This window comes from Pelobates fuscus, chromosome 6 (assembly GCF_036172605.1).
Source record: "Pelobates fuscus isolate aPelFus1 chromosome 6, aPelFus1.pri, whole genome shotgun sequence".
Taxonomy (NCBI): Eukaryota; Metazoa; Chordata; class Amphibia; order Anura; family Pelobatidae; genus Pelobates; species Pelobates fuscus.
In genome coordinates this window covers 208,373,194-208,401,003 of record NC_086322.1, presented here as the reverse complement: position 1 = coordinate 208,401,003, position 27,810 = coordinate 208,373,194, and the positions used below count along the sequence as shown (strand labels likewise).

Genomic DNA, 27,810 nt, shown 5'->3' with positions numbered 1-27,810 from the left:
TGTTTACAGTTCTTGAGCCGAACAGATAATTAGGGAATATTTCAGGAACACAGACTTGAATACCTAAATAATTTCACCATAGAATGGAGGCATGGTTGCACACTCTTTTTTCAGACTAATTATATGACTAAAGAAACAGGATTCAGAATAAGAGGGTACAGTCTGAATTTGGAGTGTGAAGACATTTGTAAAGTAATTCTTGCAGTGTTTCAGTTTTAGGAGCAAAGATTAACACATTAAAGGAATTCAAAACAAGCTGAAATAAGAATGAGATATTGCAATGCACAAACCCTATGTTTCACATAAACAGAGTCCAGACCAAAAGAAAGTGATGGCTGTAATGTTTATTTAACGTCATCCTCAAACAAAATACAACTATATTCATGAATCAGCTGAATAAATTGAGGATTCAATGCAAATCGAAATACGCAAAGAACAAACCCATCAAACTTACCAATTTAATAAAGGAGAAATAAAACACATAATTCTGGAAGACCAACAATGAACCACGGGCGCTCACCATCCAATTTACCAAAACAATGTCTAAAACATTATGGCTAAAGAAGAGAGAGAGAGTTTAGGGACTTGTAAACTCCGGTGTCTGTCTTATGTCCATGCTTGCTTTCAACTTTAAACCTATTTTTCCTGTATATTAAATTTTGGCCTTGCATGGTTCTCTACTAATTAGAGATCCTGCACTGCAAATCACATTCTCTTAGTTAACTTAGGCACTTCGATGAAAAAAAAAAAAATAATAAAAAAAAATATATAAGTCACTGGTTCACAATATTTTACGAGTGCTGATTCTGCGACAGTGAAAGGATCTTTTCAATCACTAACATAACTCTGTATTATCTATAATTTACTGGATTCCTGCTAGGAAAACAATGGCATAATTTCTTGCATTTAGCAGGCGAACAAAAAATATATATATGTATATATATTTATGCATACACATACATGGATACGTGTATGTGTTTCTTTGTAAAGACAGAAGTCTGGTTTAAAAAAAAAAAAAAAAAAAGTAAATCTTTTGTTGAATGGCTGTTTAAGAATAAATCACAGTCTAATGTCCAGAGACGGTGACAGGATCCTAGCTTTGTCCTAAAAGAAGAAAATATAAACATTTAGCAATATGCAAGGACAATATAACACACAATATAATAAGTATTCTCTGATCAGTTGACCTGCACCTTCACCATTAATATAAAGTCTAGAATTTATATCAGTGGAGGCCCACAATCAGTAATAAAAATATCTAGAAGATATACACATCAAAAAAATAATCACACAATGTAAAACAGTATATACAGTGTCAGTGTGCCCTTACAGCATTGCAATAAATCATTTTAGCAGCATTTAGATGTCCAAAGGTGAAAGCAAGGGATATTCAAATTTATTGCAAAGATATAACAGGATAAAACCTGATGTAAAAAAATATGTAAAATATATATAAAAAAAATATGTAAAAAAATATCAAACAATAAAAATAGGGAGGTGTGCTAATTGGTAAAGTCAATGTTTTCTACCAGATTCTGGGTCTTCTTTCCAGTGCGTCTGCTTAGAGACTTATTTTTGGATTAGTTTGGCCAGTGGTGAGAGCTTTACTTTACTATTTACGGTACTCTTTGGATATACTATTGGAACTACAATTATTTGGCAAACCTTCCAGTCTTTATGGTTTGCTATTTTATATTCATATTGGTTTTATCATGTTATAACACTGCAATAAATTTGAATGTCCCCTATTTATATTACAGTGTTATACAGGTTTACAGATGCAATGATTTTATTTATTTTTTGTGTGTATGTGTGTGTTTCTTCTAGATATTGACTGATTTTTTTCCCCTGCTCTAACAAATGTGAGTACGTTTCCTACTTTTTCATATTAACAGAGGGGACTTACAGAGAGCAGTATAGGTTGTTCCATCACACAACAGAGTGGGCATCTCTACACTCTGTTGTTGTGTATTCACAATTTTGGAACATACAACAATACTGGTCTCCTCTGTCTGTGTGTTCCTTACATGTACCCATTGAAGAAGACCCAAGACGCATAGGCATCAACGCAGACTGAAGAAAATTTCTGGACTTCATTTTCCTACGGTTAGTATTTACTCATTGTTTAATAAGCGCAACATGATTTTGTTTGTCTGACTTTGTCTTGTATTGGGTTACTGAAGTATCTCCAAGTTCAGTTTTTGCTGCGTATGGTTGATCCCCTCTAGAACTATTAGTGCTTATCCGTTCTTTGTCCCTTAACAGAAAATGTATCCCATGCTCAGAAACTACACCAGAGGAAAGAGACGTCAGTGTGGCTAAGGGACTGTATGGGGTAAAATTTAGTTTAATTTATACTGATATATACTAAAGGGAGATTTATAAAAAGAAAGGAAAAAAATGCAAATAGAATAATGGGACAATCAGACTAAAATTTATAGAATGTGCCTATAAATGCCACTACTTTATAGTACTCTTACTATACAACAACCTGCTGAATTATTTTTTGTAATACAGGTTTCTGTTACATTACCTTTTTAATAAAGATGTGCACAACAGAATTTCCAACACAGGTCTTATTTACCATCTGGAGATGAATTCAGAAAAAGTTCTAAATATCCATGTTCTGGGGGGGAAAGAAGGAGAGTCAAGTCACTATACCTTTAGGTAAGGAGAATTTATCATTTTAATTATGCATAGACATACTGACATTTGCAGATAAATCATTTAAGTCTTACCCTGTTAACTGTCATGGGAAGTTAAAGGGACATTATAGTCACCAGAAAAACTACAACTCAATGTAGTCATTCTAGTGTTTACAGCATGTCCCTACAGATGGAGCAATGAAAACACTGCCTTTTAACATCGCTAGTAGCGGTCACTCAAACTGCCACTAGAGGTGCTTCCAATGTCAGTGCTACACTATGGGTTATTGCTGAACCCTCCCCATTAATATGCATTGATTCAATGCATATCTACGCGGAGATGCAGATTGCCGCGCATACGCAAGAGCCTACCAATGCTTCCTATGGAAAAGGATTAGATTGTCTGACATCATCAAGTTTGATGATCTCCGCTATAGAGGAGAGGCCAGCTGCGACAAGACCAGCAAAGCGATGGACTGAAGGCAAGTTTAAAAACACATTTACTGCATTGAGGGAACCTGAACAGCTAATCCAGTACATCAGAAATGTGTTTAACCCTGCATGTAAAGGCTGCAGTTTTAAAGAAAGGTTGGCACGATTAGTGTCAGGGTGGGGGTAGGAACCACTGAGTACCTATGCTCTTAACTAAGTAGAAAAGTGCTGCTCAAGGTTTGAGAGTCTGAACAGGTGTTCTTGAGGACACTGTGCTTTTTCCCCCGCTGCATTCTGAGAGGGATATTGCTGCAGCTGAGGCAGTATTCTGCTGCTGCTTGGAGCTGGTCTCACAAGGTTATTTTTAATCTCTCACCTCTCAAATGAGTCATTTATTTAAATTGCTTATATTTTTGTTACAACAAGATGCTTGTTAGCAACCTATTCAATCTGTGTGCTGTAATATTATCAGGCCATAACTAGATTTGCTCCAAAACAGATCTACTTACGTGTATGGCATCTGTTTTTGGCCATGGCAGCTACAGCGTCATCATGAGTCAAAAACCTCACAATCGCCTCTCCAGTAGCACCTCCAGCATCTGCACTGTACTCTATGTTGATCTTTAAAGGCATAACTGGATGAAAAAACTGCAAACAAAAAAATAATTGCGTTACCATAAAATTCACACAGATGCAAAATCTGCAGTATCCAATCATTGCACCTTTAGCAGTTATGGAACAGACTATTGCGCAAAGGTAACCCAACAATAACCAACATGCCAAAGCTCGACAGTCCTACTATAATGTTATGTCTAAAGGTAATAGGGAGGGATGTCAACAATATTTTTTTTTTTAAATTCAGAATTTATCCCCTGCAGTTGCACAGGTGGATCATGCTCGCAGATTCCTCAGCCAGCAACAATAGAAGAAACTAAGCTACACTGTATCCAAGTGACCAAATGGGTTGGCAAAAAGCACACTGATTCAGTTTATTCACTCTAGTATCAACTGTCAGGAATCCAAAGTTAAACCAAAATTCATTAAAAGGTAATCCCAAAATAAATGAACTGCAAATATAACCAAATTGGAGTTTTTTGTTTTTTCTTCATTTCACTTTGAATTAATAACAATTCACGCTTTAGTGAATAACTGATAGTGATTAGACATTGCCAAAGTTATTCTTTTGGATGTTTGAATAGACATTTTCCTTTCCTGAGCTCAGAACCAGCAGCTGTACTGGAGTCACCAGTGTATGTTCAGAGAGCATGGGTCAATTGCCTGCCGTGTGTATTGATGGGGACACAAACTGCTCCCAAACAATATCGCAAGCAATATGCAAAGGTAGCTAGACCACATGTACTCCCTTATGTGGTAGCAGTGAGTGGACCACAAACATTGACATGACAGCCAAGAGCAATATACACTACAAATATGGTTGTGTATACAAGCAAAGCTGTTACAGTCCTATAAAAGTAAGCAGCATGTATATCTTCTGCAAGTAAGAGAAGCTCAAATTGGGAGATTAATGTAAAATATACAACAACTAAGTCATGAACACAAAGATGCAGTGTTGCTGGGATTCATCTACTACAGTTCTCTGGTCATTCTCTCAATGATTATCAATTGCTGCATATAAAAAAGCACACTCAGCACATGTATGTATTACAGAAGTATTTACTTAGAGGAGACTTTTTTTTTGGAAACATACATTTGCAATATCCTGTCCGGAAGCATGGAAAGGGAGGCCCCGAATGTGGATATCATGGATAGGAGATATCACTGGAAAATCATGAACATCCATTGACTTTGAGGACATTTCCTTAACATAATCTGGGCCAAGGGAAAAAAAAATACACATTAAAATGAATAGAGAGTTATGTTCTTTTAAAGTTGGTAACACATTAAATGCTACAAAATTTGTCTTCATATGTAAGAAGTAAAAACTGAAATATTTCTAAGCATGAAAAAATAGGCCTTTACTTGACAATACAACATTATATTCACTGCAGGGTATGTAAAAAAAAAAAAAAGTAAATAGATTAAAAAAAAATATACACATTTTAAGATGCTTTTAAACTTTTGACTGTACAGCCCTAGAAAGATGAGACAGGGGGGATATGATAGAAACATTTAAATACGTAAAGGGAATCAACGCAGTACATAGGTACATAGTTACATAGCTGCAAAGAGACGTGCGTCCATCAAGTTCAGCCTTCCTCACATGTTTTTGCTGTTGATCCAAAAGAAGGCAAAAAACCCAGTCTGAAGCGCTTCCAATTTTGCAACAAACTAGGGAAAAATTCCTCCTTGACCCCAAAATAGCAGTCAGATGTCTCCTTGGATCAAGCAGCTATTACCCCACTAATTAGAAATTATATCCCTGTATGTTATGTTTTTGCAAGTATTTATCCAATTGCAGTTTAAACATCTGTATAGACTGACAAAACCACCTCTTCCGGCAGGGAATTCCATATCCTTATTGCTCTTACTGTAAAAAAAACCCTTTTCTTTGCCTTAGATGAAATCTCCTTTCTTCCAGCCTAAATGTGTGACCTTGTGTCCTATGTATAGCCCTGTTTATGAATAGATTTCCAGATAATGGTTTGTACTGGCCCCGAATATATTTGTATAATGTTATCATATCCTCTCTCAGGCGCCGTTTTTCCAAACTAAAGAGATTTAAATTTTTTAACCTTTCTTCATAACTAAAATGCTCCATTCCTTTTATAAATTTTGTAGCTCGTCTCTGCACTTTTTCTAGTGCCATGATATCCTTATTTAGAACAGGTGCCCAAAATTGCACAGCATATTCAAGGTGTGGTCTTACCAGCGATTTATAAAGAGGCAAAATTATATTTTCATCTCGAGAATTTATGCCCCTATTTATACATGACAAAACCTTACTGGCCTTAGCAACGGCAGATTGACATTGCATATTGTTACCTAATTTGTTGTCTATAACAATTCCCAAATCCTTCTCGTGTGTGGTTATCCCTAGTTCACTACCATTTAGGGTGTAAATTGCTTGTGCATTCTTAACCCCCGAAGTGCATAACTTTGCATTTGCAGTAAAGGAGGAGACTATATTTAAAAGAAGAAAAACTGACACAACAAGAGGACATAGTCTTAAATTAGAGGGTCAAAGGTTTAAAAATAATATCAGGAAGTATTACTTTACTGAGAGGGTAGTGGATGCATGGAATAGCCTTCCAACTGAAGTGGTAGAGGTTAACACAGTAAAGGAATTTAAAGGGACTCTCCAGTGCCAGGAAAACGTTTTCCTGGCACTGCAGGTCCCCTCTCTCTGCCATCCCCCATCCCATGTTGCTGAAGGGGTTAAAACCCCTTCAGTGACTTACCTGTATCCAGCGCCAATGTGCCTCAGCGCTGGTTCAGGGTCCGCCCACGTCATCCGGCGGGGGAGACCTATTGTGCAGCAAAGCCGCGCATGCGAATTAGACCTCCCCATAAGAAAGCATTGCAAAATGCTTTACTATGGGGATTTCAGCGACGCTATAAACCCGGAAGTGCCCACAAGTGGCTGTCTAAAAGACAGCCACTAGAGGAGGAGTTAACCCTGGAAGGTAAATATTGCAGTTTATGAAAACTGCAATATTTACAGTTGCAGGGTTAAGGGTAGTGGGAGTTGGCACCCAGACCACTCCAATGGGCAGAAGTGGTCTGGGTGCCTGGAGTGTCCCTTTAAGCATGCGTGGGATAGGCATAAGACTATCCTAGCTATAAGATAAGGCATGGGACTAATGAAAGTATTTAGAAAATTGGGCAGACTAGATGGGCCGAATGGTTCTTATCTGCCATCACATTCTATGTTTCTATATACATGCAATTAATATCTAAAAGGACTTGCAAGTGATATTCAATAGTTCAAGAGAGCCAAGTAACTATACACGAAAAACACACACACCATAAAGAATCAGTTATTGCCAAACTGCTGGGCTGGGATGATAAAGACATTTGCTGACAACTGAATTTTGAGCAAGGTGCCTATATTCTACATTAGCAGCTACATGAAAACGGGACTGCCACTCTCTATAAAATGATTTTAAAGCAAGATCAAAAAGGGAAGCAGCTATAATGAGGTAAAAATTAAAGACAATTTTTCTTTCCTTCAAAATGTGTTAGAGCTTCAACGGAAGAGTTTATCCCACAGAGGTAACGTAAAGAGCAAAATTATCTAGGTAAAATAGACCAGCTGGTGGCATGGCGAATAAATGTAAACATTATAAACAGGGTTACTCACTAAAGTGAAAATAGCTGAGAATTTAAAAATTTAGGTCAATATAGCCAGGTATGAAAAATTCATACCTAGTAAATTCTGTTCTCAATTTGGCTGTTTTTGCCTTCATTTTAAAATTCTATAAATGACAGATAATTCACATTTTAATGACTGATTTTGAAATGCTTTTATGACTATTTATAAACACCTATTGCTTTTATACTAAGAGAAATGTTATGTATATTCTTTATAATTGTAGTTCTGAAAGTAACTATCTTCTAACAGAATTTTTGATCCTTCAAGACCAGACTCTTTGTCCATAAAGATAATTAAAGAAATGAAATGACATAATTGCATAAAAACATTTCTGTATTTATAAAATAAAATGAAAAATCAATGAGGAAAAAATCAATGAGGAAAAATCAATGAGGAAAAAAAAATAAAATTATATATATATACATATATACACCTTTCTTACCATTCATATGATCATTATCAGGTGCAACGTCTAGTAGCATGTCTTTACTACTGTTATTTACAACGTTGTCCGGGTCATATAGATCTTTAATTGTGGGAGCAAAAGTTACACCTTTCCTTCTTCGGAAAGGAAAACGTGCCGTTTGAATTTCATTCCTTCGACTTGGAAATATCTCAATGTATCTGAAAAATTGCAAAGCATTAAACTTACAAAATATTCTGAAATGCAACACACAGAAAGAATATTCATGGAAAGGATTCAAGGCTAAATATCAGCTTGATGGAAGAGTACAAGTAGAGCAAAGAAAAGCACTGAGTCTGCGTTTTAGCTCTAGTAATTACAGTATTTTATTAAACGGGTTTTCTGCCCATTCTACAACTAGAATTTCTGGACAGAATCCACATTAATTTTGAACACTGTTCTTTACAAAAACCCCACCGAACACTTAAAGGGGCTTAACCAATTAAAGTAAATCTGTTTTGCCAACATTGTGCAAAGAACCATGAAGGCGGCATGCCTGCTATGTGCAATGCACTCTAGGGGTGAAGTTGAAAGTACTTATACTTTCGTGAAGCTCTTCCTAGGGAAAACTGCCATCTTATTTATTCAGCTCCTGGCACATAATCTGCCAGAAGCCACATTACAGCTGTACTCTCATTCATGCGCAGGACAAACAACAAACAAAACAACATTAGCACAATTTTGTGGTTTATGCGTACAGTTCATGCACCCGCAGTCCAACTGTTCAATAATCTGCCATTTAGGAGTGAAATCACTTTGTTTATACAGACCTAGCCAGGGCTCGAGTCCTGCAGGAACGGTGTTCCTGCACTTTTTTCATGGCAGGAACGCCGTTCCCCCTGCAGGCACTGTGTTCCCTCTTGGGGCGGGCACCTGATGGACCCCCCCAGCGGGCGGCTCTATCCCTGTCACACGCGGCGAGGGAGCTGTGTCCTCTCTGCTCCCTCTCGCCGTTTTCTGATGCAGGGAGCCGGAATGTGACGTCATATTCCGGCTCCCTGCATCAGCAGACAACCCACGCGGCGAGAGGGAGCAGAGGGGACACAGCTCCTTCGCCGCGTGTGACAGGGAGAGAGCCGCCCGCCTCACTGCAGCCCCACTGGACCCCAGGGACCCATCCATGCCAGCTTTCCTAAAAGGTAGAGAGGCTGGCTGGGTGGGAAATGTTAATTGTAATAATATTAATAATTTGTAGATATGTATGTCTGTTAGTGTATGTGTATTAGTGTGTGTATGTTAGTGTGTGTGTGTGTGTGTGTGTGTGTGTGTGTGTTAGTGTGTGTGTGTGTTAGTGTGTGTGTGTGTTAGTGTGTGTGTGTGTTAGTGTGTGTGTGTGTTAGTGTGTGTGTGTGTTAGTGTGTGTGTGTGTTAGTGTGTGTGTGTGTGTTAGTGTGTGTGTGTGTTAGTGTGTGTGTGTGTTAGTGTGTGTGTGTGTTAGTGTGTGTGTGTGTTAGTGTGTGTGTGTGTTAGTGTGTGTGTGTGTTAGTGTGTGTGTGTGTTAGTGTGTGTGTTAGTGTGTGTGTGTGTTAGTGTGTGTGTGTGTTAGTGTGTGTGTGTGTTAGTGTGTGTGTGTGTTAGTGTGTGTGTGTGTTAGTGTGTGTGTGTGTTAGTGTGTGTGTGTGTTAGTGTGTGTGTGTGTTAGTGTGTGTGTGTGTGTTAGTGTGTGTGTGTGTGTTAGTGTGTGTGTGTGTGTTAGTGTGTGTGTGTGTGTTAGTGTGTGTGTGTGTGTTAGTGTGTGTGTGTGTTAGTGTGTGTGTGTGTTAGTGTGTGTTAGTGTGTGTGTGTGTTAGTGTGTGTGTGTGTGTGAGTGTGTGTGTGTGTGTTAGTGTGTGTGTGTGTTAGTGTGTGTTAGTGTGTGTGTGTGTTAGTGTGTGTGTGTGTATGTGTTAGTGTGTGTGTGTGTGTGTGTTAGTGTGTGTGTGTGTGTTAGTGTGTGTATGTGTTAGTGTGTGTTAGTGTGTGTGTGTGTGTATGTGTTAGTGTGTGTTAGTGTGTGTGTGTGTGTGTATGTGTTAGTGTGTGTGTGTGTTAGTGTGTGTGTGTGTGTGTGTGTGTATGTGTTAGTGTGTGTGTGTGTGTGTGTATGTGTTAGTGTGTGTGTGTGTGTGTATGTGTTAGTGTGTGTGTGTGTGTATGTGTTAGTGTGTTAGTGTGTGTGTGTGTGTATGTGTTAGTGTGTATGTGTTAGTGTGTGTGTGTGTGTATGTGTTAGTGTGTTAGTGTGTTAGTGTGTTAGTGTGTGTGTGTGTGTGTGTGTGTATGTGTTAGTGTGTGTGTGTATGTGTTAGTGTGTGTGTGTATGTGTTAGTGTGTGTGTGTGTGTGTGTATGTGTTAGTGTGTGTATGTGTTAGTGTGTGTATGTGTTAGTGTGTGTATGTGTTAGTGTGTGTATGTGTTAGTGTGTGTATGTGTTAGTGTGTGTATGTGTTAGTGTGTGTATGTGTTAGTGTGTGTATGTGTTAGTGTGTGTATGTGTTAGTGTGTGTATGTGTTAGTGTGTGTATGTGTGTATGTGTGTATGTGTGTATGTGTGAGTGTGTTAGTGTGTGTATGTGTTAGTGTGTATGTGTTAGTGTGTGTATGTGTGTATGTGTTAGTGTGTGTATGTGTGTATGTGTTAGTGTGTGTATGTGTGTATGTGTTAGTGTGTGTATGTGTGTATGTGTTAGTGTGTTAGTGTGTGTATGTGTTAGTGTGTTAGTGTGTGTATGTGTTAGTGTGTGTATGTGTGTATGTGTTAGTGTGTGTATGTGTGTATGTGTTAGTGTGTGTATGTGTGTATGTGTTAGTGTGTGTATGTGTGTATGTGTTAGTGTGTGTATGTGTTAGTGTGTGTATGTGTGTATGTGTTAGTGTGTGTATGTGTATGTGTGTGTATGTGTGTGTATGTGTATGTGTATGTGTGTGTCTGTTAGTGTGTGTGTGTCTGTTAGTGTGTGTGTGTCTGTTAGTGTGTGTGTGTCTGTTAGTGTGTGTGTGTCTGTTAGTGTGTCTGTTAGTGTGTGTGTGTGTCTGTTAGTGTGTGTGTGTGTCTGTTAGTGTGTGTGTGTGTCTGTTAGTGTGTGTGTGTGTGTCTGTTAGTGTGTGTGTCTGTTAGTGTGTGTGTGTGTCTGTTAGTGTGTGTGTGTGTCTGTTAGTGTGTGTGTGTGTCTGTTAGTGTGTGTGTCTGTTAGTGTGTGTGTCTGTTAGTGTGTGTGTCTGTTAGTGTGTGTGTGTGTGTGTGTGTGTGTGTCTGTGTGTGTGTCTGTTAGTGTGTGTGTGTCTGTGTGTGTGTCTGTTAGTGTGTGTGTGTGTCTGTTAGTGTGTGTGTGTGTGTGTCTGTTAGTGTGTGTGTGTCTGTTAGTGTGTGTGTGTCTGTTAGTGTGTGTGTGTCTGTTAGTGTGTGTGTGTCTGTTAGTGTGTGTGTGTCTGTTAGTGTGTGTGTGTCTGTTAGTGTGTGTGTGTGTATGTTTGCGTGTATGTGCTTCTGTTAGTGTATGTTTGTAAGTGTCTGTCAAATCAGCGAGTCTGTTTGTCATTTAGTGTGTGTGTGACAATTCGTGTGTGTCTGTCAGTGTGTTTGTTTGTGTCGCTCTGTCAATGAATGAGTGTGTGTCAGTGAATGTGTGTGTGTCAAATCAGTGACGTCTGTGTGTTTGTCATTGAGTGTGTGTGTGTTACTGTCAGTGTGTATCTGCCAGTGTGGGTGTCTGTCAGAGAGTTTGCTTAAAGGGACACTATAGGCACCCAGACAACTTCAGCTCACTGAAGTGGTCTGGGTGCAGTGTCCCAGTCCCTTTAAACCTGCAAGTGTAATTATTGCAGTTTCTCAGAGCCTAGAGCCACTAGAGGGACTTTCGGGTGGTTAGGTGACCAAAAGTCGCCTAACTGATGCTGGACGTCCTCACCCTGTGCATGAGGACATTCAGCATCTGCTAAATACCCATAGGATTTTAACCCCTTTAGTGTCGAGTGGGGGAGGGTAGGACATGAGGGAGGAGGGCACTATAGGGAATTATAGTGCCAGGAAAACAGCTTTGTTTTCCTGGCACTATAGTATTTTTTTTTTTTTTTTTTTTAAAGGAGCAGGAAAAGGTGTAGTCTAAAGAGGAAGGGGTGGGTTCTTAATCAGGAAGCGGTGCGCCCTTGACAGGAAGGGGTGGTAAATTTGGATTAGGGGGTGCTCAGGTATAGTCATGCCTAGGGCAACACAAAATTAAAATACACCACTGTGTGTGTCTGAGTACGTGTGTGTCTGAATGTGTGTGTGCACGCGTTTATATTTGCATACGAGTGTTTTGTTTTTTGGGGGAGAGGGAGTTCCCACACTTTTTCCCCCAGGACTTGACCCCTGGACCTAGCCACACCTCCCCTGCTGTGACTCACAATATCCCAACACATTTCATGATAAAGAGCTAGAGCCTGCAAATGCATTCTGTGTGTGATTAAAGTTCAATTAACAGATGATTGAAAACAATTTTATTTTATGTAAGCTGTGAGTCACACCTGGGGGAGGTGTGGCTAGGGCTGCATAAACAGAAAATAAAGTGATTTAGCTCCTAAATGGCAGAGAATTGAGCAGTTAGTAGAATGCAGAGTTATGATCTTTACACCAAAACTAAACTGCTTCCCTATGCTAAAGTTGTTTTGGTGCTTAGAGCAAGCCTTTACAGTGGACGGAGAAGTAAGAGGAAAGCATAACTAAAGAGGGGAAGAAAAATGTGGTTGGGATGAAACAATAAGGATGGGATGTTAAAAAGAATATATTGCGGTTGCTAAAAGGGAGTGAGAGATTAGTAGGGTCTGAAAGACATGGGGACGAGACTACTGATCTACACGGATAAATCTCGCTGTAGATAAATTCCACCCAGTACCTGCTTCCTATTTCCTGTTTGTGTTTGAGAAGGGCTTGGTCCGCATGCTCTTGTGTAAGAAATTGCACAAATGCTTCACCAGATTTCCGACCTCGCTGATCTAAGACAAATGTAATCCCTTCATCTGCAATATCCAAACCTGAGTAAACAAAAATAAAAAAAATAAAAATTACATTTTTAGAAAAACATTTTAACACATCCCACACGGTTTGCATCCACACTTGCCGTTTCTTTTTTTTTTAGCATTTCTTGTTGCAGAGTGTTTGATTTAGAATTTCTTATCTCGTGGTCTGTCAATTGCCTGTTAGAGCTCACAGCAGTCTCTCTGTGAGTGATTTGAATACCATTAGCAGAACAAAGTAACTTCTAAATAAAACACACTTTGCTGTAAAAAAAAAAATCTCCACGAAGGCTGTGCGAGCCACAGCAAGGGGAATTGAGGCTACAGCTGCATAAGCAAAGTGATTTACCTCCTAAATGGCAGAGAATTGAGCAGTGATAATGTAGGGTTATGATATACATATATAACATCACTTATTTAAGCTAAGCTAATGTGTGCAAGGAGTATTTATTTAACTGTTAAATTGCACATAACATAATTAATTGACTTAATTCAGGAAAGCTCCTGGCAAGTGCTAAACATGACATATCCAATATCCATGGTATAGCCAGGAGAATAACTTTTTGTTTAATTAAAAAAAAAAAAAAATTATTTTATATATATATATATATATATATATATATATATATATATTATTAATATTACATTTGATATATTGCACTTTTTCTTATTTCAATAACACATAAATAAAAAATGTAAATTTAAAGTGTTGAAGAAAATGGGCACCTGAAAAGAAATTTAGGATATCCTGCTCACTGCAACTGTATGGAAGCCCCCGCAGCCGAACAATACCATCACTTGGGGGAGAAGATACAGAAGACTGTGTTGTCTGTGACATGGGGGACGGTCTTGTAGGTGACATAGCAGCATGCATCCGATTTAACAGAGACTCCGCTTCTTTTTGATTCATCTCAAACACTGAAGGAAAAAAAAAATCCCATGGTGTGAGAAACATTGCCTGGAATCTGATTTCTGTAAAGTAACATTTTTAAATCACTCTCCAAGCTTCATTTCCTCAATTTTAGATTGTCACAGTCTCCATTTTTTTTTTTTAACTGGACACAACTCAAAACTATTTAAAGTGAAACTGTTACTCCAGAGATATTTTTGGAACCTTCTCTGAAACGGCACTGCATGAACCATGGACAACATTGCATCCATGCGACAATGAGTCCAGCAATAGTGCAAGTTCTGGCTGCTTATCTTTTTCACATCCAAAGAAGTGACCTCTCCTCATTCACACTATTACATTTACTTACACAAAATAATGTAAATAAAACAGCATAATTTGCAAAGTCCCCCGAAGGTGACCATTTCCTTAGCAGCTGCCATCAGCTTCCGATAGGTCCTCTTCAACTACTAGCACTTAAACTGCCAGTTGCCAACTTCAGTGCTGTACTCTCACGCATGTGTGAAAGTGCAGCACTTAGTTCTATGAAGGATCCCGATAGACCTTTTATTAATATTCTTGCGGTGAGTGTGCAAATGTTTTATTCCCCCTGTCGGTATTTCTAGACACACATGCATGACTATTTAACAATTGCTTGATAAAAGAGCGCTCCACTCTTTGTGATCTGAGGTCTTTTCAACTAACATGGAAAAGGAGCTATTTGTGTCTGCTTTGTGAGGATCTAAAACGCTGGTTTTTAAACCCCGGTCCAGAACCAAAAATTGGGTGTCCCTGCTGTGTAGCCACAACTTTTGTTCAGTGTTCAAGTAATGTTTACTATAGCAGCATTGCCTTTTTAAATGCAATGAAAACTCTTGTGACACTGGGAAAAGTATAATGGCAGTGCCAAGCTGAATTACAATTTCTTACATATTATAGGACAGCTAACAGATTTTAAAACTGTAGAATGGGTTACTAAAAAATACTTGTATAAAATTAGCGGACTGGTTGAAAAAGGTTCCGAACTCCAGACACTTAAGGTGCAAGGATGCATCAAACAGAGTAACATGCAAAAACATCCTGATTTGCATAAAGCCAGATGCATAGATTCAGTAAAGACAACCCGCACCTGCACGTAAGCTGCCACACCCTTTTTATACTTACATGTGACAAACAAGCAGCCAATTGTACAGTGCTGCAGAATATGTTGGCGCTGTACAGATGCCATAATAAATAAATAGGTGAAGAGTGAGTAACATTTTTATTAACTGGATCTTCTATTCAGAAAAGTGTATTCACTTTTTGATTGATAAAACAGGAGGAGCAATTATACCATCTTTCAGGCCTCACAGCTAAGATAATTTGATCCACTGTCTCTATGCTTGGTCTCCCCTCTTCTCAACACAGAAACCTTTACATTTAGGACAGTGTTGCAAGCCACCTGACACTACTACTTTAATAAGGCATGCTGTAGCTTGGTCCTTGCAGTGCACTTGTTCCTGTCTTGCCTCATGCTCTTACTTATGGCTGCAGCAATTTACAAAAATCTCAATAAGTATGAGCTATCTACTGGTGACAGTGTAGGTTTATCTGGAGATGCATGGGTTGGTACTGCATTCCCATTAAAACAAAATTGAAGATCAGAGTTGTAGAAGAAGCTTTTATCCAATTCCTGATCAGGGCAGATTTGAAGAAATTTAAAGGAACACTATAGGGTCAGGAACACAAACATGTATTCCTGACCTTATAGTGTTAAAACCACCATCTAGCCCCCCTGGGCCCCTCATGCCTCCCTAAATATAGCAAAATCGTACTTGTATTTAAGCCTGAAGCTGTAGCTCTGCATGCAGTTTGCCTCAGAATAGCAAGCTGTCGGCTGACATCATCAGAGGTGGTGGTCTGATCCAATCACAGTTCTTCCCTATAGGATTGGCCGAGACTGACAAGGAGGCAGATCAAGGGCAGAGCCAGCACAATTCAAACACAGCCCTAGCCAATCAGCATCTCCTCATAGAGATGAATTGAATCAATTAATCTCTATGAGGAAAGTTCAGTGTCTCTATGCAGAGAGAGGAGATACTGAATGCTTGGATCCATTTTAAGCAGCCATGTCCCAGGAAGGATCTCTAAGCCATCTGAGAAGTGGCCAGTGACGTTATCACTAAGCTGTAATGTAAACACTGCATTTTCTCTGAAAAGACGGTGTCTACAGCAAAAAGCCTGAAGGGAATAATTCTACTCACCAGAACAAATTCAACAAGCTGTAGTTGTTCTGGTGACTATAGTGTCCCTTTAAGAAGTTTTAGGAATTGGTGTGATTACTATTATTTGCATATATTAGTGCACTCTCCTCACAATAACTAAAACAACTGTAGCCAGGAGCGTCCCTTTAAAAAGAAACCAATGCATTTCTGTCACTGTTCTTGAAGTACTGAAAATCAAAGAATGTTTAATCAGGATCTCTTACCTTCCACATAACGCTGGCCCATGTATTTTTTGTGCTGTTCCACAGCCTTCAGCAAATCTTCTGCAGACTCAAATTCAATCACAGCATCACCTCTAGGTTTGCCATCTCTGTTAAAGATAAAGTGCACCCCTTCTGCACCGTTTCGTACATTGCAGTCTGGAAAGAAAAGTGACATCAGCTCAAATGTAAGACACTACCTTGGGCAACCCATCTATAAAAAAAATTGCATCATTTTGCATGCAAAGTATGAGGATCTGACATATTATACTTTAAAAAAAATCACACACATTTTCAGTGGTTACAAGTAAAGTTTCACATAAAATGTCTTGGCTTCCATCATTTCATCTCAAATAAGAACTTTATTAAAAGAAAAACCAAGATGAGCATTTTTATGACTATTCTCTATGTACCAATAATTTTTTTTTTATCAGTTTCTTAAAAGAAAACTTGAGACAGAAAGGAGATAGAGGTTTAAGATATGCGAGAATATGACGAGTGAAATATTTACCTGCTCATATTTAAGCTCAAGGACTCTAAAGGCGCAAGCATAGGCTCATCAGAAACTTTCTACTGCACCGTTGTGTTCTAACTAACTGTTAACGGGTCGCTTTACATGATCCTCCTTTCCAAACTATTCATGAAGTCCCAACGAAAATTCTTCCTATAAAATCCCCCTGAAAATGATTCCCCATTTTTCCATTGGCTGCAACTTCAGTTTAGCATTTGCTAAACTGAAGCCTCCATAAACAGTCTTCCATTAAGGTAAATATTCCACTTTGGCTAATCTAAATCACGGGACCATTTTCCATTTTATCAACGTTTAGTCAGAATGTCTGATCACCAATGGAGTGCAAATTCATTCTTTAGATGTTACAGTTAAAATGCATTCAGTACAGATTACATAATTATAGCAAAAATTAAAGGGACAATATCCACCCAGACCACTTCACAAAGCGGTCTGAGTGTAATATCCCTGTCCTTTTAACACTGCAATGTGAAACACAGCAGTTTTTTTCCCCCAGACACTGCAATGTTCATATTGCAAAGTTAGTGGGACACTCCAGGCACCAATACTACTTTAATGCATTTTATACATTTTGGCCTCATTAATATCCTGTATTTATTTTCTTGCATGCTCAAATCTTTAGTTTTTGCACAAAATAAAAATGTTTTGCAGAATGCTACACAACATAAGGCTGCCTCCACGCTTTAGTAAAACTTGCAGGGCCGGCGCTACCATTAAGGCGGACTAGGCAGCCGCCTAGGGCGCCCCTTGGGAAGGGGCGCCGCCAGGAGCGCCAGCCCCCCTAATGCTGCAGCCGCCCGAGCGCTCTGTAGAGCGCCTAAGGCGGCTGCAGCTTGGCCAGGGCTGGGGCGTCCATGAGGGCGCACCGCCCGGGCGCAGCATGAGGTGAGGGGCTGACAGGAGGGAAGTGTCACTACCTCACTGTAGCGTGGCCGAGCCCTGTATGATCCGCCGGTACAGGGAGCATTTGTCTCCTGTACCCGGACGGACTAACAGGAAGTGAACACTGAGTGTTCACTTCCTTTTAGTCCAGCCGGGTACAGGAAACAAAAGCTCCCTGTACCCGCGGACAGTACAGAGCTCGGCCACGCTACAACATAGGTAGGGGAGGGTGGGGGGAATAAAGGGAGAGGGGGGGGGGGAGAAATAAATGGAGAGGGAGGGAGGGGGGGAGAAATAAATGGAGGGGGGGAAATACATGGAGAGGGAGGGAGGGGGGGCAGGAGAAATAAATGGAGAGGGAGGGGGGGAAATAAATGGAGGGGGAGGAGAAATAAATGGAGAGAGGGGGGAGGAGAAATAAATGGAGAGGGGGGGGGGAGGAGAAATAAATGGAGAGGGAGGGGGGGAGAAATAAATGGAGAGGGAGGGGGGGAGAAATAAATGGAGAGGGAGGGGGGGAGAAATAAATGGAGAGGGAGGGGGGGAGAAATAAATGGACAGGGAGGGGGGGAGAAATAAATGGACAGGGAGGGGGGGAGAAATAAATGGACAGGGAGGGGGGGAGAAATAAATGGACAGGGAGGGGGGAGAAATAAATGGACAGGGAGGGGGGGAGAAATAAATGGACAGGGAGGGGGGGGGAGAAAAATGGACAGGGGGGGAATAAATGGACAGGGGGGGGAATAAATGGACAGGGGGGGGAATAAATGGACAGGGGGGGGAATAAATGGACAGGGGGGGAATTGACGGGGTTAGGAGGGGGAGGAGAAGAGAGGGACGAGGGAGGGGGAGGAGAAGAGAGGGACGAGGGAGGGGGAGGAGAAGAGAGGGACGAGGGAGGGGGAGGAGAAGAGAGGGACGAGGGAGGGGGAGGAGAAGAGAGGGACGAGGGAGGGGGAGGAGAAGAGAGGGACGAGGGAGGGGGAGGAGAAGAGAGGGACGAGGGGGGGGAGAGAAGAGAGGGACGAGGGGGGGGAGAGAAGAGAGGGACGAGGGGGGAGAGAAGAGAGGGACGAGGGGGGGGAGAGAAGAGAGGGACGAGGGGGGGGAGAGAAGAGAGGGACGAGGGGGGGGAGAGAAGAGAGGGACGAGGGGGGGGAGAGAAGAGAGGGACGAGGGGGGGGAGAGAAGAGAGGGACGAGGGGGGGGAGAGAAGAGAGGGACGAGGGGGGGGAGAGAAGAGAGGGACGAGGGGGGGGAGAGAAGAGAGGGACGAGGGGGGGAGAGAAGAGAGGGACGAGGGGGGGGAGAGAAGAGAGGGACGAGGGGGGGGAGAGAAGAGAGGGACGAGGGGGGGGAGAGAAGAGAGGGACGAGGGGGGGAGAGAAGAGAGGGACGAGGGGGGGAGAGAAGAGAGGGACGAGGGGGGGAGAGAAGAGAGGGACGAGGGGGGGGAGAGAAGAGAGGGACGAGGGGGGGGAGAGAAGAGAGGGACGAGGGGGGGGAGAGAAGAGAGGGACGAGGGGGGGGAGAGAAGAGAGGGACGAGGGGGGGGAGAGAAGAGAGGGACGAGGGGGGGAGAGAAGAGAGGGACGAGGGGGGGAGAGAAGAGAGGGACGAGGGGGGGAGAGAAGAGAGGGACGAGGGGGGAGAGAAGAGAGTGACGAGGGGGGGAGAGAAGAGAGTGACGAGGGGGGGAGAGAAGAGAGTGACGAGGGGGGGAGAGAAGAGAGTGACGAGGGGGGGAGAGAAGAGAGTGACGAGGGGGGGAGAGAAGAGAGTGACGAGGGGGGGAGAGAAGAGAGTGACGAGGGGGGGAGAGAAGAGAGTGACGAGGGGGGGAGAGAAGAGAGTGACGAGGGGGGGAGAGAAGAGAGTGACGAGGGGGGGAGAGAAGAGAGTGACGAGGGGGGGAGAGAAGAGAGTGACGAGGGGGGGAGAGAAGAGAGTGACGAGGGGGGGAGAGAAGAGAGTGACGAGGGGGGGGGGAGAGAAGAGAGTGACGAGGGGGGGGAAAGAAGAGAGTGACGAGGGGGGGGGAGAGAAGAGAGTGACGAGGGGGGGGAGAGAAGAGAGTGACGAGGGGGGGGAGAGAAGAGAGTGACGAGGGGGGGGAGAGAAGAGAGTGACGAGGGGGGGAGAGAAGAGAGTGACGAGGGGGGGAGAGAAGAGAGTGACGAGGGAGGGAGAGAAGAGAGTGACGAGGGAGGGAGAGAAGAGAGTGACGAGGGAGGGAGAGAAGAGAGTGACGAGGGAGGGAGAGAAGAGAGTGACGAGGGAGGGAGAGAAGAGAGTGACGAGGGAAAGATTGACATCCATCACACACACACACAATGCACCCCTTGCACACAGAAAAACACACAATGCATTACACACACACACACACAGACACACACACAAGCAATTCAACCCTTACATACACTCAATGCACCCCTTACAGACGCACACACTGCATCCCGTACATACACAGAAACACACATTGCAGCCCTTACACATACAAACACAGATTCACACAATGCATTCTTTACACACATATCAGGACATCCCCTACTCCTGTAAACAAACTATTTGGTGGAACATGAAGGTGGACCCTGGGGCCCAGACCATGAGCTGTGTAAAGGGCCTTTAAAAAAATGGAGCTGCTTTCCGTTCTCCCAGAACACAAACAGCCTCCAGAGAGCCTGTTCTACACCAGACTGCAGCTAGAGCCCATCACCATCCTCATCTGATTGTAAGTAGGCAATCTAGTATATTATTCGTGGCACTAATCTCTAATTTACCTCACATTAAAGGGACACTTTAGTCCCCAGAACCACTGCAGCTTAATGTAGTGGTTCTGGTGTCTATAGCCTGTCCCTGCAGGCCTTTTAATGTAAACACGGCGGCACTGCAGCACTTGCGTTAGTTAACATGGGGCATTGTGATGTCATATGGGGGGGGCCGGCAAACTTTACTTTTGCCTAGGGCGGCAAAAATCCTTGCACCGGCCCTGGTCACTTGACGTGGAAACCCCAATGGAAAGCATTGTTTCAAGGTTGAATGTGTGTGCGGCACTCACTGTGCAGACGCCTTTTTATTGCAAAAGGGTTTAGTGGGAGACCTGAATCGAGATAAGGTCAGGGACACCATAATGTTATGAATACAGGTTTAAATAAAACAACAGTGTTCCTCTAATAAAATGCTGCTAGACTTACGTAGGAGTACACTTCTGACAGCTACAATATGCAGACAGATGGGGTTTTCATGGGGAAGAAATAAAAATAAAAAAACATACCAGCAAAAAAGTTGAGTACGTCTTCTGCTGTGCAGGACCATGGCAACCCACGAACACGTACAATGAACATCTTGGTGACTTTTTGGGCTATAGATTGTGGATCATACTCTGGTAAGGGAGGATAGCCGTCGTCTGGATATGGATTGAAGATACCCTGAATAAGAACGGGAAAAAAAAATTAAAAATAAAACAGAATGCATTTAACAGAGGTAATGAAATATTACAGATTTTATTGTTTATTTATTTCCCCTACCTCCTCTTAAAGAGAACTGGAAGTGACAGGTGCTAATATTTCATTAAGCAATATAAAATGTATACAGAGAAAATAAATATATTGTATAGCTTTATGTTTTATTACCTACCCCCTCCTCCTGTCATAATGTCAATACATAGGTGTTATACTAACGTTAGACAAACACATCACAGTGCCTTCTACACCTACACACATTTGATTGGCTATGCTTGGAAAGTACAGCAATGCTTCCCAAAGCAGGGGGCCTCTCCTCTGTTACTCTGGCTCCACTGATGGAGCACTGGATCTGCATAGAGCATGCGCTACAGTTGTCCTAAAGATGAGTGGGGAATCACCTAGGGGAGGGTTCTCGTAATACTAACCAGTGCATAGGCATAGCACAACAGAGATGTCTTTTTACTGTTGAGAAAAGGTGTATAGATTAAATTGCAAGCTCTTTAGTATAAGAATACATTCTATGTGCTGTGAGGAGTAAACACTAACATAATATCAATACCACTGAGCATATAATTGTGCAGTGTACCTAAAGCCTGAGAAGAACGGCTTCCATGTCAATACTATTTAAAGGAGGCTGATAATATTAAGTAAAACATAACTTAATTGTGATAGTAAGCAGACAGAATCTATTAAAATTTTCATTTACAGGAAATATATGCCAGCATAAAACACGTCTACGATTAGTGTGTTCTAATAAGGACAAACAGCCAGTAGTGAATGCTTTGTGTTTTGGTAAATATATATTTCAAATGTTTACCCTCCTCAACTTTTAAATCCAGATATTCAGCTTAATTGAGCACCATAAGAAAGCACACTATAGAATACTGTTTTGTAAACATATGGCGTGCACAGTGCTTCAATTTGAAGTGATCAATGAAATGTACAAAATCTGTAGGGACTACTTTTCCTTATTTACAACAAACACGTTGACAAAAGTTAAGATGACTAAAGGTGGAGCTTTACTAGAGCCTTTGTCATTAGCTCTTGACTAAAGTACTCACCTCCCTCCAGTGCCTGTTGCAGGGTGTCAGTGCTTTTAATTCTGATCTCGCGCAAGCCCAGCTATGGGCAAAGACTGAAATCCAGGCACCACCTTCTTAGATAATTGAAGCTGGTGGCCAATAAAGAAGACCAGGAGGAACCAGCGATCACATAACATTATGTGAAGCCGTGAAAATGGCTGGAGGAGGCATTAGGGGTCATATATAGATGAATCCCTCTACTTTTAGCCAAGGGATTTGTGGGGTGAGAGATCCACTTTAAACACTGAATTGACAAGACTGATGATTTATTTGAAATTCTAGAAGTCACCTAAAGTCAGTTTGGATACTTAAGCCCTAATTTTGTAGTCTCAGACAGTGACAGTTCCGCTTTAAGGTGAAAACAGGTATCCCCTTCTTTCCAGGGGAACTTTGATAATTAAATTAAATAGATGTGTGTAGCAGATATATATATGCAATCATGATACCTGCATTAAATCAATGTTGGGTTAGAATTTTAATTTAAAACAAACTTTAAAAATATAAAAAAGGCTAAATAATAGCAACCCTTTTAATTTTCCACAAATCTGAAAAGAGTTTTTTGTTTTTTGTTTTTTTTTAAAGCACTGTCAGGTTTGAGCTGATGACAGTTCAATTTTTTTAATGCATAGATAATACATATTACATATAAGCTAGCAATTTGTATTTGTATTTACTTTGCATCACACAGCCTGGTTACAATGCTGCAACCCATCCCATGTGTTCCCTATTAAGGGTTAATAAGTATAGGGGTGTATATAAAAAATACCCCTTTCTGTCTCATTAGAGATATCTTTGCCAGAAGCTCAAGGAAGCAGGCTGAAGGGTCAGTGTTAGGACCCGCTTAGGGGGGTCTGCCTTGACGTTGGCAGGCGGGCATTCCCTCCAATGGCCATTGGAGCAACTAAATGACCTCCATTTGTCTAAATATACATAGGGATTAAGGAGAAAGCGCAGGTAACGTTTTTCTTTTCTTTGGTTTTTACTATATATTGGGGCTGATGTGTGTTGTAGTCCTTGCTGCTTAAGCGCAGGACTTCTCTTTTTGTATTTATATAAGCTAGCAATGCCACAACAGCTGTTGTTAGTGTTTCTTAAAGTAATGAAGACAGTAGGAGCCCTAATCTGCGAGATTGAACTAGGAGAGAGTAAGAGAAGGTGTAGAATGGAGCTATGTTAGTTTACAAGAAGAATATTCCACTGGGTAGGTAGAGTAGATTTTTGTAGCCGTGTAGTCAAAGCATAGAAAGACTTAAATATTTGGGCTGCAGCTAACATGGTACTTATGAAACCAGTGAGAGAACTGCTAGACTACTGGAAAGGCTTGTGGACCACTCAGCTGATGCCAAGAGACGGCAAGTCCCATCTGCCACCTTTGTCAACTATTCCCAGGAGGCTTCCCCATCTGCTCCAAACAGCTAGCCAGTCCTGTGTTATGTGTCTTACTATGATAACTGTGGATCGATGTTGCGGCACCTCTGCTTCTCTAGTCATGTGGCTTAAAGTATATACCTCCCTATCAGGCGGGCTGTACTGCAGGTGAAGAGGTTCGCTATACCATACGTGATGCGAGTTGCGGTAGATAGGAAGGTCAGATCGGTGGGTGATGGTCGGACTCCTCAGAGTCCCCTTGGGGAGATGTGGGGAGCTTTGAGACTTTATGCTTTAGCGCACAGGATGGCTCTAGGGGGCCTGAGGCCAGGGAAGCAGGAGCAGAGGTAGGTCTCCGATCCTGGAGCTTTTCCCAAAAGCGCTCACAAATAGCACCAAATACCAGGATGAACCTGTCCACATGTGTATGCAGGGAGTTGTCTGTATCTGCAAGCCCTGTTAGAGCAGCCATTTTCATTGTCAGGCTTCTGCCCTTCAGCTCACTGAGTGGCTGGAGAATTCGTAGGTATGACCTTGTAAGTACACCAGTGGGGACCAGCATACCCCCCCCAGTCCAGAGAGGACAAGCAGGTTGCAAATCAAGGCCAAGGATCGGCCACCTCCCCGTTCTCCAGTAAACACCTAAACATAAGGTGTGGTGCAGGAACATACAGAACATACTTCTGCAGCATTTGCAGATACGAGCAGTGACTTATTCTTACGATGTCTTGCGTCTCCATGTGGAATCAGTAACTTCAGTAACTTCCACCATATATCAAGTTGTGCAATGGCAACTTAAAATATGATTTGTTTTAGTCCCTTTTTGTTAAATCTGATTTTGTTTGCCTTTTAGATTTTTAAAACTTGCACTTTTGTATAAATTTTTAACCCAAACTGGAAAAAATGCATTGTAATTGCAGTGGAAGATTCTAATACAGGAACAATCACCATGACCACTAATGGAACCAGCAGGAATATTCCAATGTATTCCAAGGCATTTGGTCCTCTTCAAGAGCTTTGCCTTTAAATTCACTTTTTATCCATATGCCCCAACTGTGAAGTGATTATATTGAAAACTAGTTTTCAAGATTTAAACTATTCTGTATATTGCGGCATGAAGCAATTAATAAGTCAATACACACCTAACACTTTCAACATTGAATAATAAGACTTTTAAAATGGACATCCAAGTATTGTGGTTCTGGTGCAAAGACAATGTCCCTGAATTCTATCCGTTGTAAATACTGCCTTTGGCACTGCTGAAAGCCTTGAATACATATCACTGAATTTCATGCAATACACATATGTATCCCTAACGCTGTAGCATTAATGCCCCAGTTTGTTTCAGATCCCCTTCCCCAATAAGCGCTTAAAAAAAAAATTAAAATAGAAAAAAAAAAAAACAAGTGAGTAACCTCTCTGACCCAGATTCTCCCTCTGTGCTGCCACAGCCTCCTCCTTGCTGATTTCATCTTGGAAGTCTGCCTCCAGGATGATGGTCCAATACAATGCTCCTCACAGAGGTGCACTGGGGACTGTAGGTGCATGAGCCCGATGCACCTATGATTCTTTCGTAAAGAATCACTGCATTCAATAATCCTCTATAGCTATAGCAGACCACAACTGCATTGTACATGCGAGATCTTGGTATGCAAGGGTATAAGAGCCAGGAAGCAACAGTCCCTGCTCTCATACTCAAATAGTGTTGCCTTCAGTACCAAAGTTCCAAAAGTGAAGCAGCAACCAGAAAACAATTGGATACTTTTAAAACTTTCTGGCATGTGGTAAATGCACTTTTGGCAGCTGTGTGCTTTCCTTAGAGTTGCCATGCATACAGTTGCATGTGAATCATGGGACACTCTAGGCACCATAACTACAACTGTAGTGATTATGGCCGCTGTCTGCCAGTAATATGTCATATTGTATGAATTTTAGCTTGCCATGTTGGGGGCCCTGCAGTCCATCCAGACATAGTCACACCGGGTTTAGACGGTATTAATTGGCTGACAGTGTCAACTGGCGGCTCTCAACCAGTGAATATCAAGGCAAACCAGAAGGCTTCAGGCACTTGAAACATCAAACTGTCGTAAACCGTCTGGGAGAAAACAGGCGGATGGTGCCCAGGGAACCTTAAACTGGCACACAGTACTTTTTTCTCCAATAGCTTTCACTTCTCTTCCTCTTTCCTCCCCTTTTATTTCCCATTTGTCATCTATTTCTAATATGATAGATGCAAAGAATGGACTGTCTATGGAGGATCCTGCTGTTTTTACAAGATCCTCGTAGACCTCTATGCTGTACAGCAGTGATGTTAGCGACAGCAAGGGACAGGTTCGGCTAATTAGAACTTTCCCTGCCACCCCCCCCTCAACCTCTACCCACTGCTGTAATGGTTATGATACCTACACTGTCCACTAAAAAGTTCAGGAGGAAAGTTCTCTGAGCTACAAAGTCATCTACTAGCTCACAGGTCTGCACTTTAGCAACATAACTTTGCCACATGCAGTGAAAATAACTTACCTAATTAACACACCCGCAAAATTATATCACATATTGCGTCTTATTATTATTTATTATGCATACACACTGACAGCGTAGAGACAAATCCCCACAGAATGAGAATTTGGCCCATTAGGTATAAGGTTGAGCAAGATATTTTGATTTAAGAGTGACATAGTATGTGGACATTGGATTGCTTCAGGCTGAGGAGAGATAAAAGACTAACAAGTGACCTGGTCACCCTTTAACCAAGAACAAATACAATAAGAAGTAAATGTTACAAATGTGGGAGTAAGCAAGAACTCTAGCAGGGTCTGTCCTGGTGACTCCTCCACGTGTAGCCCAGTCCCAGTATAGGTTAGCCCAGTAAAATGTAACCCAGCCCCGTGCCCAGTATACTGTAACCCAGCCCTGTATACTGTTACCCAGCCCCGTGCCCAGTATACTGTTACCCAGCCCTGTATACTGTTACCCAGCCCCGTGCCCAGTATACTGTTACCCAGCCCCGTGCCCAGTATACTGTTACCCAGCCCCGTGCCCAGTATACTGTTACCCAGCCCCGTGCCCAGTATACTGTTACCCAGCCCCGTGCCCAGTATACTGTTACCCAGCCCCGTGCCCAGTATACTGTTACCCAGCCCCGTGCCCAGTATACTGTTACCCAGCCCCGTGCCCAGTATACTGTTACCCAGCCCCGTGCCCAGTATACTGTTACCCAGCCCCGTGCCCAGTATACTGTTACCCAGCCCCGTGCCCAGTATACTGTTACCCAGCCCCGTGCCCAGTATACTGTTACCCAGCCCCGTGCCCAGTATACTGTAACCCAGCCCCGTGCCCAGTATACTGTAACCCAGCCCCGTGCCCAGTATACTGTAACCCAGCCCCGTGCCCAGTATACTGTTACCCAGCCCCGTGCCCAGTATACTGTAACCCAGCCCCGTGCCCAGTATACTGTAACCCAGCCCCGTGCCCAGTATACTGTAACCCAGCCCCGTGCCCAGTATACTGTTACCCAGCCCCGTGCCCAGTATACTGTTACCCAGCCCCGTGCCCAGTATACTGTTACCCAGCCCAGTGCCCAGTATACTGTTACCCAGCCCAGTGCCCAGTATACTGTTACCCAGCCCCGTGCCCAGTATACTGTAACCCAGCCCCGTGCCCAGTATACTGTTACCCAGCCCCGTGCCCAGTATACTGTAACCCAGCCCCGTGCCCAGTATACTGTAACCCAGCCCCGTGCCCAGTATACTGTAACCCAGCCCCGTGCCCAGTATACTGTAACCCAGCCCCGTGCCCAGTATACTGTTACCCAGCCCCGTGCCCAGTATACTGTTACCCAGCCCCGTGCCCAGTATACTGTTACCCAGCCCCGTGCCCAGTATACTGTAACCCAGCCCCGTGCCCAGTATACTGTAACCCAGCCCCGTGCCCAGTATACTGTAACCCAGCCCCGTGCCCAGTCCGAAGTCTCCCAGTGCAGGTTAGTGAGCCCCACCCTCTCGGTAGAGCCCCAGTCCTGTCGCGGCCGGTTGTTACCTGGTTGCTGCTGCTGTACGCCCTGTCCAGCCTGTGCCTGTCCTGCACCGAGCCCCACTCTCTCCCCGCCCGCCCCCCGCAGCTCTCCGGACCGAGCTTCCCTCTCCGCAGCAGAGCGGCTCCCCGGCCCTGGCCCCGCAGCAGCAGCTGGGATATAGAGGCGCTCAGCAGCCTGTAACTCCCGGCCATGCAGAGCGGGAGAAGCAGCACGGCGCCCGAACACCCAGCAGGCAAAGCAGGGAGCAACCTCCGCCGCCAGCAGCCCAGAACCACACGCAGGACTACAGCTCCCACTGACACTCGCAGCGT

At 42.7% G+C, this 27,810-nt stretch overlaps 1 protein-coding gene across 1 annotated transcript; it reads right to left on the bottom strand.

The window, feature by feature from the left end:
- Window positions 1–329: 329 nt before the first annotated feature.
- On the bottom strand, window positions 330–27,810 carry GRSF1 (G-rich RNA sequence binding factor 1). Its single transcript, XM_063458673.1, has 10 exons — window positions 27,502–27,810; window positions 20,827–20,980; window positions 16,145–16,300; window positions 13,515–13,706; window positions 12,668–12,806; window positions 7,793–7,974; window positions 4,786–4,907; window positions 3,587–3,725; window positions 2,534–2,626; window positions 330–1,104 (listed from the first exon to the last, which is right to left on the bottom strand). Exons 1-9 carry the CDS (start codon window positions 27,688–27,690, stop codon window positions 2,577–2,579), a joined length of 1,323 nt encoding a protein of 440 aa, XP_063314743.1. The 5' UTR covers window positions 27,691–27,810; the 3' UTR covers window positions 330–1,104; window positions 2,534–2,576.